Here is a 22,898-nt window from a genome sequence, read left to right as displayed (position 1 = left end):
GCAGGCCATGACATTGACTGGATGCGTCTTTCTCCAAGGACTGCCTTAACAGTATTAGCTCTGTGGCATGATGCATTGTCATCTTGAAAAGTGACAAACATATTTTCAATTGTAGGGATAAGAAAGCTGTCTAAAATTTCAATGTAAACTTTATTGAACATTTAACCACAGCCATCTTCCCCAGTGCCTTTGCCTGACTTGCAGCCCCATCATGAAGGACTGAGGGAATCCTGATGTTTTCTCCAGGCAGTCATCTTTGTAAATCTCACTGGAACAGCATCAAACCAAAGTTCCAGCATCATTACCTGCATTGGACAAGGTGTCATGAGTCAAGAATCTGCATTGGACGAGGTGATGGTGGTTTGATGCTGTTCCAGTGAGATTTACAAAGATGACTGCCTGAAGAAAACATCAAAATTCCCTCAGTCCTTGATGATATGGGGCTGCATGTCTGGCATGTTTTAATGTCGGTTGGCCCTATTCCTTTAAGCCGCGGCCGTCTGTAACTTTTCTGTAGGCAAAGTATTCCCATACCAGCGATTTTGTTTTGTTCAATAGGGGGAAAAAAAGTTCAGTAGTTTCGAGGTGAAACTCCTAGCCATCGTGTAGCACAGCTGACTCACTGACACTGAGCAACAACCGGTGGGGGAGGGTTGAGCCTTGCAGCTGCAAGTGATGGATTTCTCCCTGCATTTTTGGGACATAGAAAATAGCAATATTTTAGGGACGGTATGACGAAAAATTTTTGCAGTTTTGAAACCTTGACGTTTTCATACCACGGTATGCCTTGAAACCGGTAATCGGCACATGTCTATTAACAACTAGGGGTTTGACAATATATTGAAATGGTCATATATCACGATACTTTGTATTCCAAAAGGTTATTGATATGCTCACGCCAAAAATCGATATATCATTTTATTCATTTTAAAAAGGTGTCACTGTTGAAAAGGAAAAAAAACAACAACACATTGTTACCTAAATGTTCCACTAAAAATGTGTTTATGTTAGCTCATTGGCTGCCATTGATGGCTCCAGACGTCTAGTTCATTTTGACAGTCAAAATGGATTGGACAATGGCACTCAAACATGAACATTTCCTTGTTTTGGGGGCATTTACAGGTCACTTCCTGTTCATTTTGAACCATTTCCTATTCATTTGAAGACATTCCCGGGTCATTTCCTGTTCAGCAACCCAAAATCAACTGGAAGCGACCCATAAATGCCCCAAAATCCACAGGAAATTATGGTAAACCAACAGGAAATGACTCAAAATTAACACATTGACTGCTATTGACGGCCATGGACGTCTGACCCGTTTGAAGTGATAGGGATGGCAGTAGGGCTATCCCAAACGACAAATTTCCTCCCGATTAGTCAGCCGACTGTTTTTACGATTAGTCGACTAATCTAATAATTTTTTTTTTCTTTTTCGTTTACTAATTTAATAATGATTTTTTTGTTGAAGCTTATACATTTTGGAACCCCTAAATTCTTTTATTAACGTATAAATAAGTAACATAAATATCAATAATAAATCACAAACAATGAGGTCAAATGTTGCTGGCATTAACTAGTGCAAAAAAAATCTAAACGGAAACACTGTGACCTCACCTTTTTAACAGGAGTCAAAACAATTCTTACTCTTTTTGTGGTATATCTACAATTGTTCTAAATGTTAAAATGAATTGCAATGTCCCGGACAATCATTTTCAGAATACTTTGTGTGAGTTCAGATGCTCATTCTGGTGCGCATTCCGCATTTTTTGGGGAGGGGAAAAACTGTTCAACTTTTGTTTTAATCTGAAAATAGATAAAGCAGAAGGCACACTGAAATATTACCACAGTTATTTTGAATGAAAGGCACACAGTCATAGTAACAAAAATTAAATGTATAGTATTAATTTGATAGTATACTACTATATGTGTATTCACAATAATACTTTATAATATAAAGTAACATTAGTGCAGTCATGGATTATAGTAAGAAGGCCAGTGCTGTGTTTCCATATACATTTTTATTATATTATGTATATATATACACCCCCCCCCCCCCCAAGTGGGAGCTTCCATGATCCTAAAAAATACAATCTGCATGCTGTGCACATAGATGTCGAGATCTACAGCTTTCGGGAGCAGCAGCAGAGTAGCTTAAAAACATGAAGTACGTGTGGAAAAAACTTGATACAAGTTGAGAAGACGCACTTAAAGGCAACTTCAATTAAAAAAATCATTAGAAAGTTGTATGGACTTCCAATCCGCCAGTGTTTTTCAGAAACACTTTCGAGTATATCGACACACGACGACTCTAACCAAATGATGTGCAGTAGACGTGCTGGGGTCCACATTGTCGCGGACAGCAAGGTCGCTGATAGCTAGAAATCCGAGCACTTCTTGAACGCGGCACGAGCACTACCTCGCTCATCTGCACATAACTGAGAACTTTCTACCTACTAATCCTTCCCTTCTACTGCACCTCCGCCTGATTTCTCGCGGCACACCTGACGATCTCCCATGGCACACAAGTGTTGAAAAACACTGCGCCAGCTTGTTGTTTCTTGTTGTGTTCCGAAATTACACTTTGGTGACGGCGCTTCAAGTGTTCGTTCATAGCAGGCGTGCTACATGCAGGTATGCGAGCTCAGCTTAGCAAGAGTACACACAGTGGCACCCTCCATATTTTCCTTGAAATAATTCCAGCCTCTGGCCATTCTGGTCCGCCTTTTTTTCACCGCTTGAATCACGAGCTTCCACCATTCTAAACTTTATCCGCATGTCATTTTTTAAAAACCCGTCATTACCCGTCGACAGTATGTTTTGCCCGTCGACGTATTTACGTCATCGATGACGTCGACAACATCGACTAGTCGGGACAGCTCTAGATGGCAGCGAATGAAGGTTCACCCATTGCCACCCTCCGAATTCAAATTGATTGAACGTATACTAGTAGTGATAAACACATTTCAATTCACAGCTCTTTATTATTTTATATTAATTATAAAGTATCGTAGACTGCTTTCTTGACCCGTATATCGCAATATCGTGAGATAATTGTTATCGTAAGCCTTGTATTATATCGTATCGTGAGCTACCCAGAGGTTCCCACCCCTAGTAACAACTTTCAGTTAAATGATTCAGATGTATATGTTTTTTGAGTAGTCTTGCCACTTTTAAGTGTAGCATGTCATATTAGATGTTTTAGTTATTGTTTTTTGTTATTTTGCCAGTGTCTTAAAGCAACACTAGGGAAATTTTTAACCTTTATAAAATATTTTCATAACATTTGTGATGCTATGGCGAGTTGGCAACGAGCAACTAGTTGAATGACACCTCTGAAACCCCCACCATCACCCAAACTCGTAGACGAATCAGTCGCTGAAAAGTTCAAGCGAGGTGGTGGGGCGCAGGCCTGGTGGGGGAATACAGTACCAAACGTTTATTTTCATCATCGTATCATCGTCATATGATATTGTTTAGCCACAACTGGATTCATTACCTCATCGCTATTCATCCGTCACATAGCCGCTGGAAACGGCTGAAATGTCATTCAATCCAACTACTGGCGACCGGGAGATCAGGATTTTATGATATTGTGCGCTGGTCCTCATGGGAAATGCAGTCTTCCTTAAGGCAAAACACTACGGCTTTTGTCCACCTGCGCCGCTAAAAATCAACCAAACTGAAAGTTCCCTCGTGTTGCTTAAGTATTTTATGCAACATCAAATGAGGTTAAATATGTAACCGTAAGACTGTTAGCTTGTGTTGTTGTGCCCCATTTGGGTCATCAGCACAGAGTAACACCATGGGAAGTTGGACACGTATCAAGTTAAAGTTGACTTAATTTATATCCTTTGGTAGTTTTTTTCCCCCTTGCCGTTAAAGGTTTTTTATGGAGTTAACCACTTTTTTACTCGCGACTGCCACCAAATCGTAACTGCAGATTTTGTTAAACTCGTGCACGGTGTGCATGCTGATCGTCCATCAAATCACCACCAGAAAGGTAAAAATGGGAAAAGTCCTTGTTTACTGTTAGTAGCCTGTCTTAAACAAGTAAACAGTAAACAGTAAAAGTGTTTTTGCCAAGCGGAGGCTCGGTGAAACAGCGCTGCTGCCGCGTGGACGTGCACGGACGCGTGTTTTCCCCGAGTGTTCGAACCGAACATTTGCTGCCACTCTCCAAGTTCAAATGGATTGGACGTCTATACTAGAGATAAGAACAGAAGGATGAATATAGCTTGTTAGCTTGTTTTTCTGTTTATTAGTGGTTTTGTAGAATATGCTAGAATGATTTCCTGACCAATGTATCGATAATTGTTGTATTGCCATATCGTGAATAGCGCTGTCCCAAATTATTTTCTCCTGATTAGTCAGCCGACTATTTTTACGATTAGTCGACTAATCTAGTATTATTATTTCTATTTTATTTTATTTTTTACTAATTTAGCAATGACATTTTTGTTGACGCCTATTAATTCATAAAAACATTTTGGAACACTTAATTTTTTTATTAAAGTAAGAATAAACACTAGAGGTGTGCAAAATTTCCGATTCTTAGATTATTCGCGATTCGGCCGTGGAAGATTCGAGAACGATTCACAAACATCCAAATTCCGATTATTGAAATATGCCAAGTAAAGCAGAAGTACGACACACTCAGCGCGCCGCGCGGTCTTCGGTACGCAATTAGGGACGGAGCGAGAGTAGCTAAACATCATGCTTCTCATTACCCGGCCCCTCGGGTAACGCCAATGCTCAACTCACGGCTCTAGCTCAACTCATGCCACGAGATTAAAAAAAAAAACAACAACATACCTGACTGCTGCCGAAAAGCTGCTACAAGCCACATTATGTTACGGTAGATATCATTTATATAGGACTAGATGCTATATACCTTCGGTATCGTTACCAGCACATCTACAAAAAACTAGATGCGGGCGTTAGTAACGGCCGCCATCTTAAAGCAGTACACTTCCCTGCAAGGCTGTTGTTGCGAACCTTCCAAGCGAACCTAATTAACTTTTTATCTAAAATACTCCTAAATTGGTAAAATATTGACTTGAATCTATCTTTAAAATAGTTTTAAAACTTTTACATGTTGAAAGTAGACAAAAGAGAAATTATGGAATAACAGGAGCAATTTTAACAACTTTAACGGTTGATTCACAACATTAAATTAATTGAAAGTAGTTTAAGCTGCTGATATAGAATGGGGACTGGAGTTTTTTATTTACTGTTATTTTTGTATATTTGTTTACTGCTATATGTTAACTTGATACTGAAATAGTAGTTTGGTTTAGCCTGAGAGGATTTTTGAACAATTTTGGAACTAATGTACAAAGCAAATTAAAAAACAAAAAAAAACAACAAAAAAAAAGGAGTGGGGTGCATCAATAATCGTTTTATAATCGAATCGGCGCCTCTGAATCGTAATCGAATCGTTAGGTGCCCAAAGATTCCCAGCTCTAATAAACACGCAAATAACAATAATAAATCCCAAATAAACAATGAGGTCAAATGCTGATAGCATTAACTAGTGCAAAAGAATGGAATTTAAACAGATTCAGAACACTGACTTTGCCTTTCCAACATTATTCAAAACAATTCTTGAAGGGTATGACAACACCTGGGGAAATGCTAATATTCCATCATTTATCCATAAACGCATGCCTTTTGGATTCATATCATGCCACTTCATGTAATTACACACATCGCAACACCAAGAAAATGATAGAAATTAGGATCGATTGTCAAGCTAAAAGGACCAGCCCCCGAGATACCGGAAATCTAGCATATTGTGTGCGTGACGTCACTACTAGGAAACAACCGGCTCAGTGCTTAGTACTAAATGGCGGCGATGATAGCGGACAATTTTGTTTCTAGTTGCAGCGACGAATCCAACGTAACGAACGTTCTTCTAATGGTGACGAGGAGAGTTATGAAACTTTCTTTGGTGTTTTGGGTTATCAATTTGAGCCCAAACGAAAGCCAATGCAGCCTAATGAAAGGGTCATTGAGGTGAGCAATCCCACTGATGAAACACCGGCAACAACAGATTGTGTGGGAAACACCGAATGGTGTGTTTTGCATTTCTTTTTGTGAAGCTGATACACCGTGACCGCAAAATAAAGTAATGTATAGAATAATTATCATTTATTGTGCTATCATCGGTTTTCGCTCTGCCAACCGACACAAATATGAATGGGATTAGAGGATTTGTTCTATATATTTTACGAGCGATAATTTATACATGTGTCCAGTCCTATATCCAATGCGTGATATGTTTTTTATTATCAAAGAGTACTCACTCTGGCCATTTTCCTCCTTTGCTTTGCCTGGGGTGGTGGGGTGGTCTCATCAGAGCCAGTCATCGTCCTCTTTCTTGATGTCTCGGGACATTTAGGTGGCTGGGCGTGTAGGTGGGCACCGCATCTGCTTTCAGCAGCAATTTCCTAGCAAAACCTGATTTCAAATGTCCATAGTTCGTATAGCTTTCAGGAGTAAAATGCGCACCTCACAAAACCGTGCCGGAGGCTGGGTCTGCAAAATTAGCCCTCTTAGCACTGACGAACTTTACTCATTGTCTGCGTAGTCCAGCTCTTTTTCTCGTGTTCGGGAACTCATGGGTACTACATTGCGACAGATGGCTATTTGTACACCACATAGCATGACAGGTTTGAACCATTTTAGCGATTTTTTTGATGAAACACGAACGCAACTCTCTCATCGATAAACAACAATGGCACCTGCCTCGACCTATTGTTTCCTTGTTATGATGTCTCCGTCCCATTCGGCTGTTTCCGGAATACTTTCTGAAATGTTCGTAATTTTCGATCTGTTTTCGATAATTGCTCATGAATGTGATTTATTTTTTTGTTAACTTTATTAATATTTGTTATCTTGCCACATAACGGTTCTATTGATATCTCACAGCCCCTTAGTGTTTTAATACCCTTTAAAAAATATCTAGCATTAATATTATAGTATACTACTATATATAGTATTATAGAAATTATAATAATTATTCATTGCCAAACAGATTTTTTGTAAAGGGTGCCATTTTAAAGCTATTCTTAGTGTAGAATCTGAATTTTGAAGTATGTTGGATTAACTCCAGAAATCGTTGTTTAAATGATGAACATGGCCAGCTTATATTTTGAAATGTTCACTGGAAGTACGTTCGCTAAACTGCTAATCGTAAGCTTTACACTCCGCAAAAAAAACACTTTTCATCATTGCATGTGGTGTCAGTCAGATGTTTTTTTTTTTTTTTTTTTCATTTTTTCGTTTGCAAATGCTGTTAACCAGCGATTTTTCATGTTTGAAGTGTCACCTTTAACCGAAGGTTTGTGTTTTGGAGAAGACTGCATTTTATAGCAGGCTAAAGTAGGTTTTCTTTTTCTTCCCCATTAGCCTCAATGTAGCAATGCTAACATTTACAGTGTTTAATATAGATTTTGTATGTCTCAACTTTATGTATGTATGTATGTATGTCTGTCTTTAATTCTACGGAGTGTTGATGACCAATAAACATCTGTGAAAGGAACTGGAGTTTCATAGGCCATCAACGCGCACGCATAAAAGTATGCACGCACGCACGCGACGATAAAACGCAGCCGTGAAAATTACCGCCCTCATTTTTATTTACTGTGTATAAATGGATTCATTGCATATCGCAACAGGTTTCGCAACTTCAATAAAACATGTCGTTAGTTAGTTAGATGGACTTACGATCTGCCAGCCTGTTGTCTCCTGTCGTCTTCCAAAATTATACCTGGGTGACGGCGCTTTAGGTGTTCATTCTCAGCTCACGTGCAGCTTGGTATGCAAGCATGGCATTGAAGAGACACGACACAACAGTGTACCCTCCTTTGTTTCGTTGAAATAAGTCAATGTTTTGGCCACTTTTTTGGCTTTGTGCCGCTTTCCCCGCTTGCATACTGAGCGTCCGACATTCTCAACTTTCCACGCAGTGTTGTTTTCGCAAACATGTGTCAGGTGCTGCTTGGTAAGTTTTGTTTTCTTATCTTGACTATGCCATGTTGCTTTAGCCTTTGAAGGTCTGTGCTGAGTGATCATCACACACTGAACTAAGTTGTGGCGCGAGCATAGCGTTCGTGCTAGCATTAGCATTTAGCATGTGTGACTCGGTGTCTTCTTAAACTCTTGGAAAACATTTTACATACAGTTGGTAGCGTCCAGGTGAGTTTATTTAATTGCAAATAATGTGCTGTTTTCTTATGTGTCTATTTTATTTACCTAAGAACATGTATTGTGCAATGTCTATTGATTCATTTATGCAATAAACAAGTTATTTTTGCACAGTGCCAAGGGCAACACAGGATAAAAAATGTTGTATCATCAAGTATTTGTTTGACCAATAACATGTCTAATTTTATGTGCTTAGGGCTTGTATAACATTTGTTTCTGAATGGACTGATATGAAGTTATGACAGCGTGATATTGTCCCACAACCTCCTCCTCCTACACAACCTTGTCAGACTGCTTCTTGTAAGAAAACAAAAAGTACTGTCCCTGGAGGAACACGTGGCATCTTACGAAGTTGATACGATTTCATCTCCGCCGCGACACAAAGACAAACATTTGATGGGTGTATAATCGCATCATGTGACACCTCTTTCCGTCTCATTGATAACAAAACTGGGGGCAGACAAGCAACTTGACAACATTGAACAAAGAGCAGCGATTCCCTCGCTGTTTTGTCACCATGAGTGCCACGACTAGGATGGCTTTGCCTCACCTCCCAACTGCAAGGATTCGACCAGTGTTGGTCGGCGACAGGGTGTGGGTGGGGGCGTCCGGGAAATGAAAGGATGGATTGATCAGGGTTAGCTTTTGCTTCTACTCGGCTTCCTCTGTCCATTGTGGCGTAGTGACTGGGCCTATTGATTGAGCTTTGTATGTTTCTCCCCTTAAGCGCTACTCCGTCAAGGAAATGTCCAAATAACTGGAGACATCTCTGGCACATGCCAGCACCAATTGTTGGGGTGTCTTTTTTCAAATTATGTCCGTTCTATTAATTGATGCCGTGACAATGTTGCGAGTCTAGTTGTCCTCAGACGTTGGTAGTAATGAGTTACATTTATTGCGTTACATTTACTTGAGTAACTTTTTGAAAAAAATGTACATCCAAGAATAGTTTTACTGTGCTACGCGTTTACTTGAGTAGAGTTGTGAAGAAGAAACGCTACTCTTACTCCACTACGGAGTCGTTACATTTTTCCTCTTTATTCCCCGTATTAGATTTGACTTCATTTTTGCCAGAACATGCACATGGTGACTCTTACCAGTTTCATCAATGAGAGGTTGCATCTAGGGATGCCCAGATGTCCCAATCACCTAATTTTGAGAGTCTGCCGATAGAGTCCAGATCTGTTACCAAAATAAGTATTTTTCTAAAGATACATGATAATATCGGTTACCGATAATTATCGGCCGATAATGGCGATTATGACGTCACACAGTTAATCCAGATATTACAAAATTCAACCGATAATGCAATCCGATAATTATATACTTGATTTAGCGTCCAAATGTGCGCAACCACCTCAGCACTGCCGCCTCCTCAACCCCTCCCCTCTCTGAAGCGCCTGAGGGAGGAGGGGTTGAGGAGGCGGAGTTACACAACAGAGGCAGTTGGAGTGGAGATCCTGGGTCACTTTTCCGTATAGAGGAAGTCGGACATCCGGGCATTTAATGATGTCACCAGCCACAACAAAGCGTCGCCATATTGACAATGAGGCAAAAGACGAGTCACAAGCAGTTGCTCTGTCGTGCATTGTAATACAAACGCGTTTAACTTTCATTTTATTTGCGGTCTTTTTTCCGTCGGAATGACTAAAAGTTGCTGTGTTGCGGGTTGTCACACAAAGAGTTCACATTTGAAGTTATTCATTCTTCCACGTGAGAAGAAAAGGAAAAACAAATGGCTGAGAGCAATTAATCGAGGAACAGTAAAAGAAGACTGTTCCGTGGACTATTTTCGCCTGTGGGAACCTAAATCCAAGCATATTGACGTTTGCAGCCGACATTTTATTACTGGTGAGTAAACTGTAATTTTTGCCCCAATTAGCTGCTGGGATTCAATAGACTCTGCAGTGGTTATTATTACCGTAACCCGCAACTCGCAAAGTGCTATTTTTCTTTTGCCGTGAACTGCTCTGATTAGTCAATCGGTATATTATTGGCCTGGTGGGAATTGGTTATTTTGCCGTGACGTGCTCACGGCTAAATAACGCTTGGAGGCAAATTACCGGTTACGGCAGAAATAATCACTTCGTATATACTACCAATTTTCTCAGTTCCACACAGTACATATTCGACGTAAATGGTAAAGGTCAACTTACTGGGTGACTTTATGAGGTAGTTGTAGATGTTTCCGAACTCCACTGCAGGCCATTCCTTTGTTTATCCAGCTATCAGCTGCGACTTTGTATCGGCAGCTTTGAAAGCCAATAAGCGCTAATTTTAAATTGCATCGCCTCCTCGCGTCTGTCGGCAGTGACTCGTGATAATAGTAAGCCACGTTTAAGATGTTTTTAGAAAAAAGACGCAAAACACACCTGAAATATATTAATCTCAAACGTTTGTCTATCGAATGTTTAGCTGTGAGGTCCCCCTTCACAAAATGGCGACACGTTGCTAAGCGAGGTGACATCATCGTGACATCACACCGACTTCCTTCATGTGAAAAAAACGACGCTCTCGCCATCTGCAAAACATGCACTGCATAAGTTCCACGAGGCGGAAAAAAGCGTCCTCATTCAACATAAACGCGATCAGCCATTTAAACCTGCATCACAAAGATTTTTGGAACGAACATGAGGCTGCTGCTAGCGCGAATGCTATTGCTAATGTAAACACACATAAACGAAGCTAAACTACGGGGCTTGTGTCGACTGAGACACGCTGCGGGGAGCTGAACCAGGCCCCGAATATGCCCCGGCAGGCTTATATCCGGTACGAATGTAGCTGCCGCTCTCACTCCGGTTTAATTCATCGAGCAGCATGGCCAGACAGAGGCCTGGTGCGGGTGCTAATATGGCGGCCGGACGGACTGAAGGGCACAGGCGGGAGGAGATTCCGGACGAGATGTTTTTTTTAACGAAATGACCCGAGAGCCAAAGCCCCGGATAAAAAAATAATGCAGTTTATACGACCACCATTCTTCGTGAAAAACATTTCGATCACAGTTTCACCATGGGCATTTGGACAAGTGATGTCAAATAAGCACGCTTACCAAGACATTGAACATGCACAAAACCAAACTCAAAAGAAGTCAGTAATGCATTCAATGTTTAAAATAACGAGCGGCCAGATGACTTTGTAACGCTGCCTTTATTTTCAGCTTAACAAAACTCAGGCACAATACAACGAGCACGTGTACGCAAGGTCCAACTACGGCCTAATAGTACTGCCGTGTATCCGCTTAGCTGTCGTAAAGCAAGTGTCGTGAATGCCGCAAATGTAAACAAAGTGCTGCCATGACACAGTACGCTGTAAAATTATGACGTCTTAATAGGATCGGTCTTCTGATATCTAGTCAAATAATTTTCCCCATCTTGTTTTGAGTGTTAAGGACCTCTTAACAGATGAATGCGCCAGATTATTCCACTTACTTGAAGTACGTAAATATTGCCATTTGATCTTCTTAAGCTCATACATCTTTAAAAAAAAAAAAAATCACCTAAATAAAGAAAAAATTGCTTTCAAATAATGTTTTGAAGCATATTCTTATCTATTCTGGAATAAAGAACACAACAACAACTTTTTTTTTTTTTTTTTTTTTTTTTTTTTTTTTTTTTAGGATTAAGTATACTTATTACTTAAGACAAGGCTGGTAAGCTTATTTTCAACTAGCTATTTTTCTTCAAGAAATCTGAGTGAAATACACTTGAAGCGCTGGCAGATAATTTCACTTATTTCCAATAGATTTACACTTAAAACTGACTAGTTTTAAGGAGGTGTGTTTTTACAGTGAAGTAATGTCATACGTTAGGAATGGCTTACTTTTAAAGGCATTTTTGTGCACCTTAGGTATTTACTCTGTAGGTAATTGTGGCCAAAAGTTACCATTACACAATGTCAGACAATCCATCATTATTTAGATGGTGGAATTTACTACTTGTTCGCATTTGATGTTGAAAAAAAAAGGAGCAGTAAATTATATTTTTGCACAGTAATATTTTCTCTTGTGTATACTTTAAAAAATTTTTAATAGAATTATCGGCTTGACAGGCCCAAACGTATTGTGAGGGTCTGCTGGGAATGTCTGGCAGAATCCCCTGTCAGAAAGAGTTTCAACACCCACCTCCGGCAGAACTTCTCCCTTGTCCCGGGGGAGGTGGGGGACATTGAGTCCGAGTGGGCCATTGTTGAGGCGGCCGATCAGAGCTGTGGCCGTAAGGTGGTTGGTGCCTGTCGTGGCGGCAATCCCCGAACCCGCTGGTGGACACCAGCGGTAAGGGATGCCGTCAAGCTGAAGAAGGAGGCCTATCGGGCCTTTTTGGCCTGTGGGACTCCGGAGGCAGCTGACAGGTACCGGCTGGCCAAGCGGACTGCGGCTTCGGCGGTCGCCGAGGCAAAAACCCGGACATGGGAGGAGTTCGGCGAGGCCATGGAAAACGACTTCCGGACAGCTCCGAGGAAATTCTGGTCCACCATCCGGCGCCTGAGGAGGGGAAAGCAGTGTACCATTAACACTGTGTATAGTGAAGATGGTGTACTGCTGACCTCGACTCGGGACGTCGTGAGCCGGTGGGGAGAATACTTCGAGGCCCTCCTCAATTCCACCGACACGCCTTCCCTTGAGGAAGCAGAGTCTGGGGACTCCGTGGTGGGCTCTTCGATCTCTGGGGTTGAAGTCACTGAGGCGGTTGGAAAGCTCCTCGGTGGCAAGGCTCCGGGGGTAGATGAGATCCGCCCGGAGTTCCTGAAGGCTCTGGATGTTGTAGGGGTGTCGTGGCTGACACGTCTCTACAACATCGCGTGGACATCGGGGACAGTGCCTCTGGATTGGCAGACCGGGGTGGTGGTCCCCCTTTTTAAGAAGGGGGACCGGAGGGTGTGTTCCAATTATAGAGGGATCACACTCCTCAGCCTCCCTGGTAAGGTCTATTCAGGGGTGCTGGAGAGGACAGTCCGCCGAGAAGTCGAATCTCGGATTCAGGAGGAGCAGTGTGGTTTTCGTCCCGGCCGTGGAACAGTGGACCAGCTCTACACCCTCGGCAGGGTCCTCGAGGGTGCATGGGAGTTCGCCCGATCAGTCTACATGTGTTTTGTGGATCTGGAGAAGGCGTTCGACCGTGTGCCTCGGGGAGTCCTGTGGGGGGTGCTCCGGGAGTACGGGGTACCGAGCCCCTTGGTAAGGGCTGTTCGGTCCCTGTACGACCGGTGTCAGAATTTGGTCCGCATTGCCGGCAGTAAGTCGAATTCGTTCCCAGTGAGGGTTGGACTCCGCCAAGGCTGCCCTTTGTCACCGATTTTGTTCATAATTTTTATGGACAGAATTTCTAGGCGCAGCTGAAGCGTTGAAGGGGGTCCGGTTTGGTGACCTCAGCATTGAATCTCTGATTTTTGCAGATGATTTAGTGCTGTTGGCTTCATCAAGCAGTGACCTCCAACTCTCACTGGAGCGGTTTGCAGCTGAGTGTGAAGCGGTTGGGATGAAGATCAGCACCTCCAAATCCGAGACCATGGTCCTCAGTCGGAAAAGGGTGGAGTGCCCTCTCCGGGTCGGGGACGAGATCCTGCCCCAAGTGGAGGAGTTCAAGTATCTTGGGGTCTTGTTCACGAGTGACGGTAGGAGGGAGCGGGAGATCGACAGGCGAATCGGTGCGGCGTCTGCAGTAATGCGGACTCTGCACCGGTCCGTAGTGGTGAAGAAGGAGCTGAGCCGAAAGGCAAAGCTCTCGATTTACCAGTCGATCTACGTTCCTACCCTCACCTATGGTCACGAGCTTTGGGTCGTGACCGAAAGAACAAGATCCTGGATACAAGCGGCCGAAATGAGTTTCCTCCGCAGGGTGTCCGGGCTCTCCCTTAGATATAGGGTGAGAAGCTCGGTCATCCGGGAGGGACTCGGCGTCGAGCCACTACTCCTCCGCGTAGAGAGGAGCCAGCTGAGGTGGCTCGGGCATCTGGTTCGGATGCCTCCCGGACGCCTCCCTGGAGAGGTGTTCCGAGCATGTCCCACCGGCGGGAGGCCCCGGGGACGACCCAGGACACGCTGGAGAGACTATGTCACTCGGCTGGCCTGGGAACGCCTTGGGATCCCGCCGGAGGAGCTGGTTGAAGTGGCTGGGGAGAGGGAAGTCTGGGCTTCCCTGTTAAAGCTGCTGCCCCCGCGACCCGACCCCGGAACAAGCGGAAGATAATGGATGGATGGATGGCTTGACATTAGCGGTTATCGGTTGGAACGAGGAGGAAATTATCGGTATCGGTTGAAAAATGTATTATCTTGCATCACTATTTTTTTCTTTTTTAACAAAAGTTACAAACATGTTGTAGTACTGTACTGTTTACATTACTTCCATCATTAAAAAAAAGTCAAACCTCTTAAGCAGTTACTGACAAGGTTACACATTACTTACTAGGATTCTTTTCACAATTTTTTTTTTACTTGTACTTTTGCACATTTTTTGGATGACTACTTTTACTTGAGTAATATTGGTTTCAAGTAAGACTACGCTTACTTGAGTAAAAATTTTGGCCACTCTACCCACCTCCGCACATGACTTCATGATACAAATTCCCACAAAGAAATGCTAAATATACCTCTAAACTAAATAATGAATGCATAAACAATGATGGTAGCTCAAACAAAAAACTTACAACCTTATGTTGGTTTTAACAGGGAGCAGCTGGATTCAGTCATGTAAGGTGAGTTATGTCATATTCACTGTTGGCACTGGAGGACAATGTATCCACCCAAATCTATAAAACTAAATGCAAACACTTTCAAAACACCATTACCACGCCACTAATGAAACGAGTCTTCAAATCTTTTTTTCTAATCGAATTACTCGAGGTAATCGATTAATCGTTGCAGCACTATATCCAACATTAAAAGCAGTTAATTGTTGTTACTCATGACTTGAGTATTCTTTTCACCGTACTTAAGAGGGTAATAATATTTTGAAGTAACACTAGTCTTATTTGAGTATTTTTTTGGGCTACTCTACCCACTTCTGGTTGTGCTTAATAGAGAATCTATTAAACAACCTCATTTGAGTCCGATGGATTCTTGAGGCCTTGGCAGCTTGTGTCAGATGATGTTCCTTGTTTTACTAATTTTGCCCTGAGCACCATGTTTATGTAATAGATTTATGCATGTACTAACTAACTGGTCTCAAACTTGCAACCTAGTGGCTACATTTTACATTGGTGTTGATCTTGGGTTTTTGAATAGATTAGTCGCCCTGGGCATTTTCAGTTTTTCTTTCATTTGTTTTAATTTGTCAAAATTGTTGTTACACATGACTTGAGTATTCTTTTCACGGTACTTAAGAAGGTAATAATATTTTTAAGTAACACTCGTTTTACTTGAGTAATTTTTTTGGGCTACTCTACCCACTTCTGTTTGTGCTTGATAGATAATCTTTTAAACAACGTCATTTAAGGCCGATGGCTTCTTGAGGCCTTGGCAGCTTGTGTCAGATGATGTTCCTTGTTTTACCAATTTTGCCCTGAGCACTACGTTTATGTAATAGATTTATGCATGTACTAACTAACTGGTCTCAAACGTGCGGCCTAGTGGCTACATTTTACACTGGTGTAGATCTTGGGTTTTTGAATAGAGTAGTCGCCCTGGGCATTTTCAGTTTTTCTTTCATTTGTTTTAATTTGTCAAAATTGTTGTTACTCATGACTTGAGTATTCTTTTCACCGTACTTAAGAAGGTAATAATATTTTTAAGTAACACTCGTTTTACTTGAGTAATTTTTTTGGGCTACTCTACCCACTTCTGGTTGTGCTTGATAGAGAATCTTTTAAACAACGTCATTTAAGTCCAATGGATTCTTGAGGCCTTGGCAGCTTGTGTCAGATGATGTTCCTTGTTTTACCAATTTTGCCCTGAGCACTACGTTTATGTAATAGATGTATGCATGTACTAACTAACTGGTCTCAAACTTGCGGCCTAGTGGCTACATTTTACATTGGTGTAGATCTTGGGTTTTTGAATATAGTAGTCGCCCTGGGTATTTTCAGTTTTTCTTTCATTTAGCATGTTTAAAAAAAAAAAAAAAAAAAAACGTAAAGTATGAACTGTAAGATCTGAAAAAGCCATTTTTCTTACCTTCAATAGAGAGACTTCGGGTCCCACTGTAGCAGTGTTGTTTCACTGAGGCTCGCTTCTAATCTCTGCTTGACCAAAACAGTTTTCTAACTAATTTAAGACTTGATACTACTTTTTACGTTTTTTTTCCCCGATTCTGGTGGTGATTTGATAGGTCAAACACATGTTGCTTTATGTTCGCGCTTGTACAAGCATGCGTGCTATGCACGAGCAGCATTTACGCTTTAGGCCAGAGGTGGCAGTCATGAGTAAATAAGTAACAAACTACATACCATAATTTCTGGACTATAAAGCGCACCTGATTATAAGCCGCAACGGCCAAATTTCACAAAATTTTAGAAATAAATCCACATACAGTATATGCCGTACTTGACTATAAGCCTTAGGTGTCTATATCTTGATTGATCAAAAATATATTTATTAACCAGATAAACACGCATCAACATCAACAACTCGTGTTGTCTGAATGTTTAAAAACAAACTAACTTTAAAAAAAACAGGTCACTACATTTGCAAAGATACATAATCCACTTTAACCTGCCTTCTAAACTTGATGAGATACTCGATAACAGCTTTGTTGTAGCATACTCCGAATGCCAGTTCAAAAACGGCTAATCAAATCTAGCATAATGTTATCTTGTCGTCGCAAATAGTGGATGGCCATCCATTTAAAATAGTTCTTTTGCAGCTGCATATAGTATCAGACGGAGCCGTATTCTTCTATAAAATTCTGGGTTTTTGAGCAAGTCTGACGAGCTTCTGGCAAGCTTTATTGGTGGAAGTGTAGCTGCTGAGAGCTATGTCATGGCAAAATTTGGAAAGCCATTCTTTTATAATATGTCTAATTATTCAATATTTTTATTTTTAACAAGAAAATATGAAGCCCGTTTGTTCTTTATTAAAGCCGCAGGGTGGAAACAGTGAGAAAAATGCGGCTTAAAACTGCTCTTCAGGGTTGATAAAGAAACTCTGGAGACATTTTTAAGCTCAACATTACTAGTTTTTGAGATCATCATCTTCAATAACAACCAAAGAAGGTTAATAATAACAAAAGGAAAAATATTTTTTAAAAATTGACTCAACAATACAAAAGATTTACTAAAAGAACTTCTCTAACAACACATTGGGTACTGGGGGGATGGTATAAAACGTTTGCCTTTCAACAAAGAAGCATAAATCTAGTTAGCCCATAAAATCCATGAATGGAAGCCTTCGTTATATTGGGCTCAGGGTTCAAAGGGAGAGAAAAGAGGTCGTGGCCTATCGTCCGAAAAATATGGTGCTGTCAGCCAGTCCCAATGATCTCAGAAGGATCTCAAAAAGGTTGGTGATGAGCACAGACTAGGGATGTCCTGATCGCATGTTTTTGCGCCAGAGTCCGAGTCACCTGATTTGCCGATACAGAGTCCCGAGCCGATAGTTTTTTATTTTTTATTTTTTTGGACAAAAGTTCCGAACATGTTGCATTACTGTACTGTTTACACTACTTCCTCTTTTTTCCGGTAATGTTGCGGAGGATAAAAATGTAGATATTATAGTTTCTTTTGGCAACACCATTGCATTTCTGGATTATTTTGTTACTTTTTAGCCCTTAAAAAATAAGAAAATGTATACCGTAATTTTCGGACTATAAGTCGCACCTGAGTATAAGTCGCACCAGCCATAAAATGCCCAACGAAGAGGAAAAAAAAACATACATAAGTCGCACTGGAGTATAAGTCGCACTTTTGGGGGAAATCTACTTGATAAAATCCAACACATACAACAGACATGTCATCTTGAAAGGCAATTTAAAACAAAAATACAATAGAGAACAACATGCTGAATAAGTGTACAACATGATAATGCTACATGATGCATGAACAACGAAATGCGAACGTGGCTTGTATGTAAACATAGCTATTAAGAGTTATTCAGATAACTATAGCATAAAGAACATACTAACTAAGTTTACAAAACCATCAGTGTCACTCCAAAACACATAAATAACATGTGAAATGATATAATAATATGTTAAGAACTTCACACATAGGTCGCTCCAGAGTATAACTCGCACCCCCAGCCAAACTATGAAAAAAACTGCGACTTATAGTCCGAAAAATACGGTAGGTGTACTGCCCAAAATCGTGCATTTCCACTGCCACACAATGTCCACTGCCTGACAGCCAGCGAACATTCTATGTACTCCGATAAAACACAAGGCTTTGTCTTTTCTTGTTTTTATATGAAATAATTTAAGTTTGCGAAACTGGAAGGAACTACGAAGTATGCATGCATTCAACACAACTGCACAATACACGCTGGGTATACGAATACCATGTAGACACCACATTTCACTTGAGCTACAAGCTATAAGTATAGGTTAGCTTCCATACGGCAGGACTTATTAACAACATATAGCTTTTCCCCATAAACACACATATATCACATATTAACAGGTTGGTATAATACTTACAGACATATAGTTTCCAAGGCAAAAACGTAACAGAAAGCACTCAACAGCGTCAATGCAATCGACAGGTTGTGTACTGTGAAAAATGAATGAGAATGTGTTCCAAACTGCGTCACAAACTCACATGATGGATGCAGTTAATTATTATGACCACAAGGTGGCAGTAACGTACTGTAAAATGTCAACTGGCAAACACTGGCGACTCTAGCCAGCACAGTAAGTTTTAAAAAAATTATGTATAGCATAAATTAAAAATCCGATCCTTCTCACCCGATTCCGATCCTCTGGAAAATGGCCTGATCGGCCCGATTTCCGACCACGAATCTGGACATCCCTTGCACAGACAATTTGGAAATGTGGGAGAAGGAATGTTTACCTCCATCGAGATATTTACAATTCTTCGATAGGTCTATTTGAGGTCAACCAGCCCCCCCACCCCCCCCCCATTTTGATAAAAAATAACTAAAAATGGTGTCAATCATTTGTGCTGTAAGCATTTTTGTCGGTGCTGCAACGGTTTTGTAGATATTACGCTTTTAATTTGTTGTGATGACGTCACACAGCCCCCATTTACTGCAAAATGGACCCGAAGTGGTGCTATTTGTTTGTGCTACGTTTGTGCCGTAAAAAAATTTAGTTTGTGCTGCTGTCGTTTTCGAAATATTGCGATATTAATTCCAAGTGATGACATCACTCACAGCCCTTCTGTATCCTAACTTCCTAAAGCTTTCCAAAACAGAGGGGTGTCCCAACAACTAACACAAACGAATGGCACCACTTTGGGTGCATTTTGCAGTAAATGGGCTGCTTGAGGTATTAATTTCGAATTATGACGTCACTCGCAGCCCCCTCATTCCAAACGAAAATGATGCTTTCAATTCCCAATTGCCACATCCAATAATCTGTTTTTTAATTCCATTTTTTGTGACCACATATTCCTGTCCTATCCTCTCTGACAGGTACAATGGCTCCCTGCCCAATGGAGATCGCGGTCGACGGAAAAGCAGATTTGCGCTATACAAGAGGACCAAAGCCAACGGCGTTAAGCCGAGTGCTGTGCACATCCTCAACACACCGCAAGACAGCAAGGTACTCAATTGACAGTAGAACAGCAAAAATGACCTGCTACATTAGGCAAACACGTCTCCCTAAGTAGTCCTAAATGTAAGCACTTTTGTTTTCTCATTGACCTCAATGTTAAGTTTGCATCTACCCTTATTGTTTGCACTTTGTGCACCTTATTGACATTTCTAGTAAACTAACACTCGTTCTTTGTAAGGCCTAACAGTTGACTTATCTTTGCACGTAAGAGGCTGCCAGAAACCGCCTGGTCCAGTAGAACATGTTGGCCCTCCCACATTCCTTTCTTTGGTCTCCTGAGCGGTACAGCTAAACACGCCAGAGGAGTCGCTTACCTCGGCACCCCCTGAGAGCCATTACGTTTGTCGGCAGCTCCGGCCCACGGCTCGTGTTACTCACACCAGGTGGAACTCGACTTTCGATGCATGTAGATGTTTCAACTGCAAGTCTTCCAATGCAAAGGATCCCAGGGGTCTGTCAAATATTGACGCATGTATATGTTCTGCTAGTTTTAGTTGACCTTCAGAATTGAAGCCCACAATTAGACACACTGAGGTTGAGAGATTGTCGGTGCCAGGATTAGCAATCAGGTAGCATAGAATGGGATGTCAACATATCCACACTTACAGGTGATTTAAATAAAACTGGTTTCCCCACCTCACGTTGCTGAATTATGCATGCTCCACTCCGCCTAATCACGTCTCCTTTTGACTCACGTTCCTTCCTGTTTCTCCTCGGTTATCAGGCCCCCTCATGGTGTCCATGGGTAGATATAATTAGCTAACGATAGCACCACGATGTTCATCAGTAGCATAGGCGTGTCATCATGTATTTCTCGTTGTTGTTTGTTCTTCTCCTCTTCTGTCTGCTTCCTTCCCTTTCTGTATACTGTACCTCCATAACCCCTTCTTGTTTGATGCTTTCTAGTGTCCTCATTAGAGCTGAAACAAATACTCGAGTACCTCCGATCCGAGTAATTTTATTCACCTCGAAGAATCGTTTAATTTTGACAGCTCTATGCATTACGTTTTGCCCGGACTACTTTTAATGCGGGACAACGCGCTGACGTCACGTGCGTAAAGGAAGAAGCAATAAAAATAAAAAACCTTACTACAGCTGCTACAAACTACGCCGACGTTGCTAAAAACTAGCCCGCATGATGCTACGGTGGTAGCAAGTAGCATCTGATGCGTCTCAGAGATCACATGTATGTTGAACTAGATGCGAAATGACACAGTCAGCGGTATTAGTAAACAGCCGCCATCTTAAAGCAGTAGACTTCTTAGTGCTAATAACTAGATGCGAAATGACAGAGTCAGCGGCATTAGTAAACAGCCGCCATCTTAAAGCAGTAGACTTCTTAGTGCTAATAAATAAGATTAAAGTTACGGTCACTCGTTCACGTAACGTTAGCCCTGCAGAGGGCTAGGTTTCTATTAATTCTGACCACTGTCGATGCGTGGCTAACGTGTCTTACATACAGGCTTCATTTAATCTGTGAAAACATAGCGCTGTAGAGTGATGAGGGTGTAAAATAATGCTAACTGTCAATTTTAGCTCAGTAGTCATTGCTGGATAAAACACCAAGTAGCACTGGTCCCTAATGTGCTCCAATATAGCAGGTATCATATATTTATTTTGAACACTGCCAAAACTCAAAATCCTATCAGGACTTACAGTTTAGACTTACTTAAAACTTAACTACAACTTAAAAATGGCTTGGCACAAATAGAAATTCAATTGAAACACGTGGGAAAAACACCTAACTTTTAAATGATGTGTGTTATCAAGCATAATGGCATTTTTAGATATATATATATTTGAATAAGATCTAAAAGTTTTTTGAGTGAAAGCAGTGAATTAGTCTTTTTTTTTTTTTTTTTTTTAATTCTAATTACATCTGAGATGCAATTGTTGGCCGTTTTCAACAATGTACAGTACATCTAAAAAAAGACATTGATTGAATGAAAATGGTTCAATATTAGATATGTATATTTATAATTGCTCTTTACCAAAAATGTTTTATCCGATTACTCGATAGAATTTTCAGTCGATTACTCGATTACTAAAATATTCGATTGCTGCAGCCCTAGTCCTCATGATACTAACATTTTCAACTCAATATTGATACTCAAAAATATACTCTATACGCGATAACATTTTCGATAATACATCAATAAAATACTGAAATGTTATTTTTTTTAATGAACTGTCAATCACAGCCAATAACAATAGTAACTAAATTAAAAAATCCGCAGGTCACTTCCTATTGATTTTGTGTCACATCCTGGTTGTGAATGCTCATCTGTCAGTTCCATTGGCGACGTTAGACGTTTTGACTGGTCATAATGGATCTATCGTCTATCTATCTATAATCATCTATTGCTATCAATGTCAACCAATGAGTTAACGAGGAAAATGCAAAAATATCCTCAATTACTATCAAGAGTAGTACAAAATTTAAAATTTTGCCTATGAGAGGAATTAATTGAGTATTGATACTTTTGCAATCGAATATCGAATCCGGATACAACTTTTCAGTATCGATACTTTTGACAACCTTACTGCTATCTTCTAATTAATAAAACATAATGAACAACTACAGTGGGATTTTATCAAACTCCCATGTGATACACCAAAACTAGAGCTGCAGCTATCGATTATTTAGGTAATCGATTGATCTATCGATTAGTAAGTTTGAATAATCGCGTAATCGGATAACGAACATTTAATGCGTTGCAGAATAAACTTTAGATGTAAAACAAAGAAACAAGTGTTTATACCTGGAATAATGTTTTTTTTTTGCCGTCCTCAGATTGCACTTTCAAAAGCAATACAAAATAAAATTCCTGAGTGTTTCTTCAAACGATGCAGAATTGCACTTTTATTTCACAAAAGCAATAGTTAAAATACCTTAGCTTCGCCTCAAACAGTATAAAAAATATATATGAGGATCTAAGTACAACAAAAAAACAATTGGCTAACTTGCATAGCAAATGTCTGCTAGCTTAGATGCTTTAAAAACGTATTCCCCCGAAACTGTTCAATATA

General features: G+C 40.8%; 1 protein-coding gene across 2 annotated transcripts in view; it reads left to right on the top strand.

The window, feature by feature from the left end:
* The window catches only part of peli2 (pellino E3 ubiquitin protein ligase family member 2), a 47,703-nt gene that overhangs the window by 1,452 nt on the left and 23,353 nt on the right, over positions 1-22,898 (top strand). For both annotated transcript variants that reach the window (XM_057859094.1, XM_057859093.1), the window contains exon 2: positions 19,727-19,856. In XM_057859094.1, the coding sequence (XP_057715077.1) occupies positions 19,727-19,856 (130 nt within the window). The remainder of the gene's footprint in view (positions 1-19,726; positions 19,857-22,898) is intronic.

Source organism: Corythoichthys intestinalis, chromosome 15 (genome assembly GCF_030265065.1).
Source record: "Corythoichthys intestinalis isolate RoL2023-P3 chromosome 15, ASM3026506v1, whole genome shotgun sequence".
Lineage (NCBI taxonomy): Eukaryota > Metazoa > Chordata > Actinopteri > Syngnathiformes > Syngnathidae > Corythoichthys > Corythoichthys intestinalis.
Note: the sequence above shows the minus strand (reverse complement) of the source record. Positions and strands in the feature narration are given on the sequence as shown.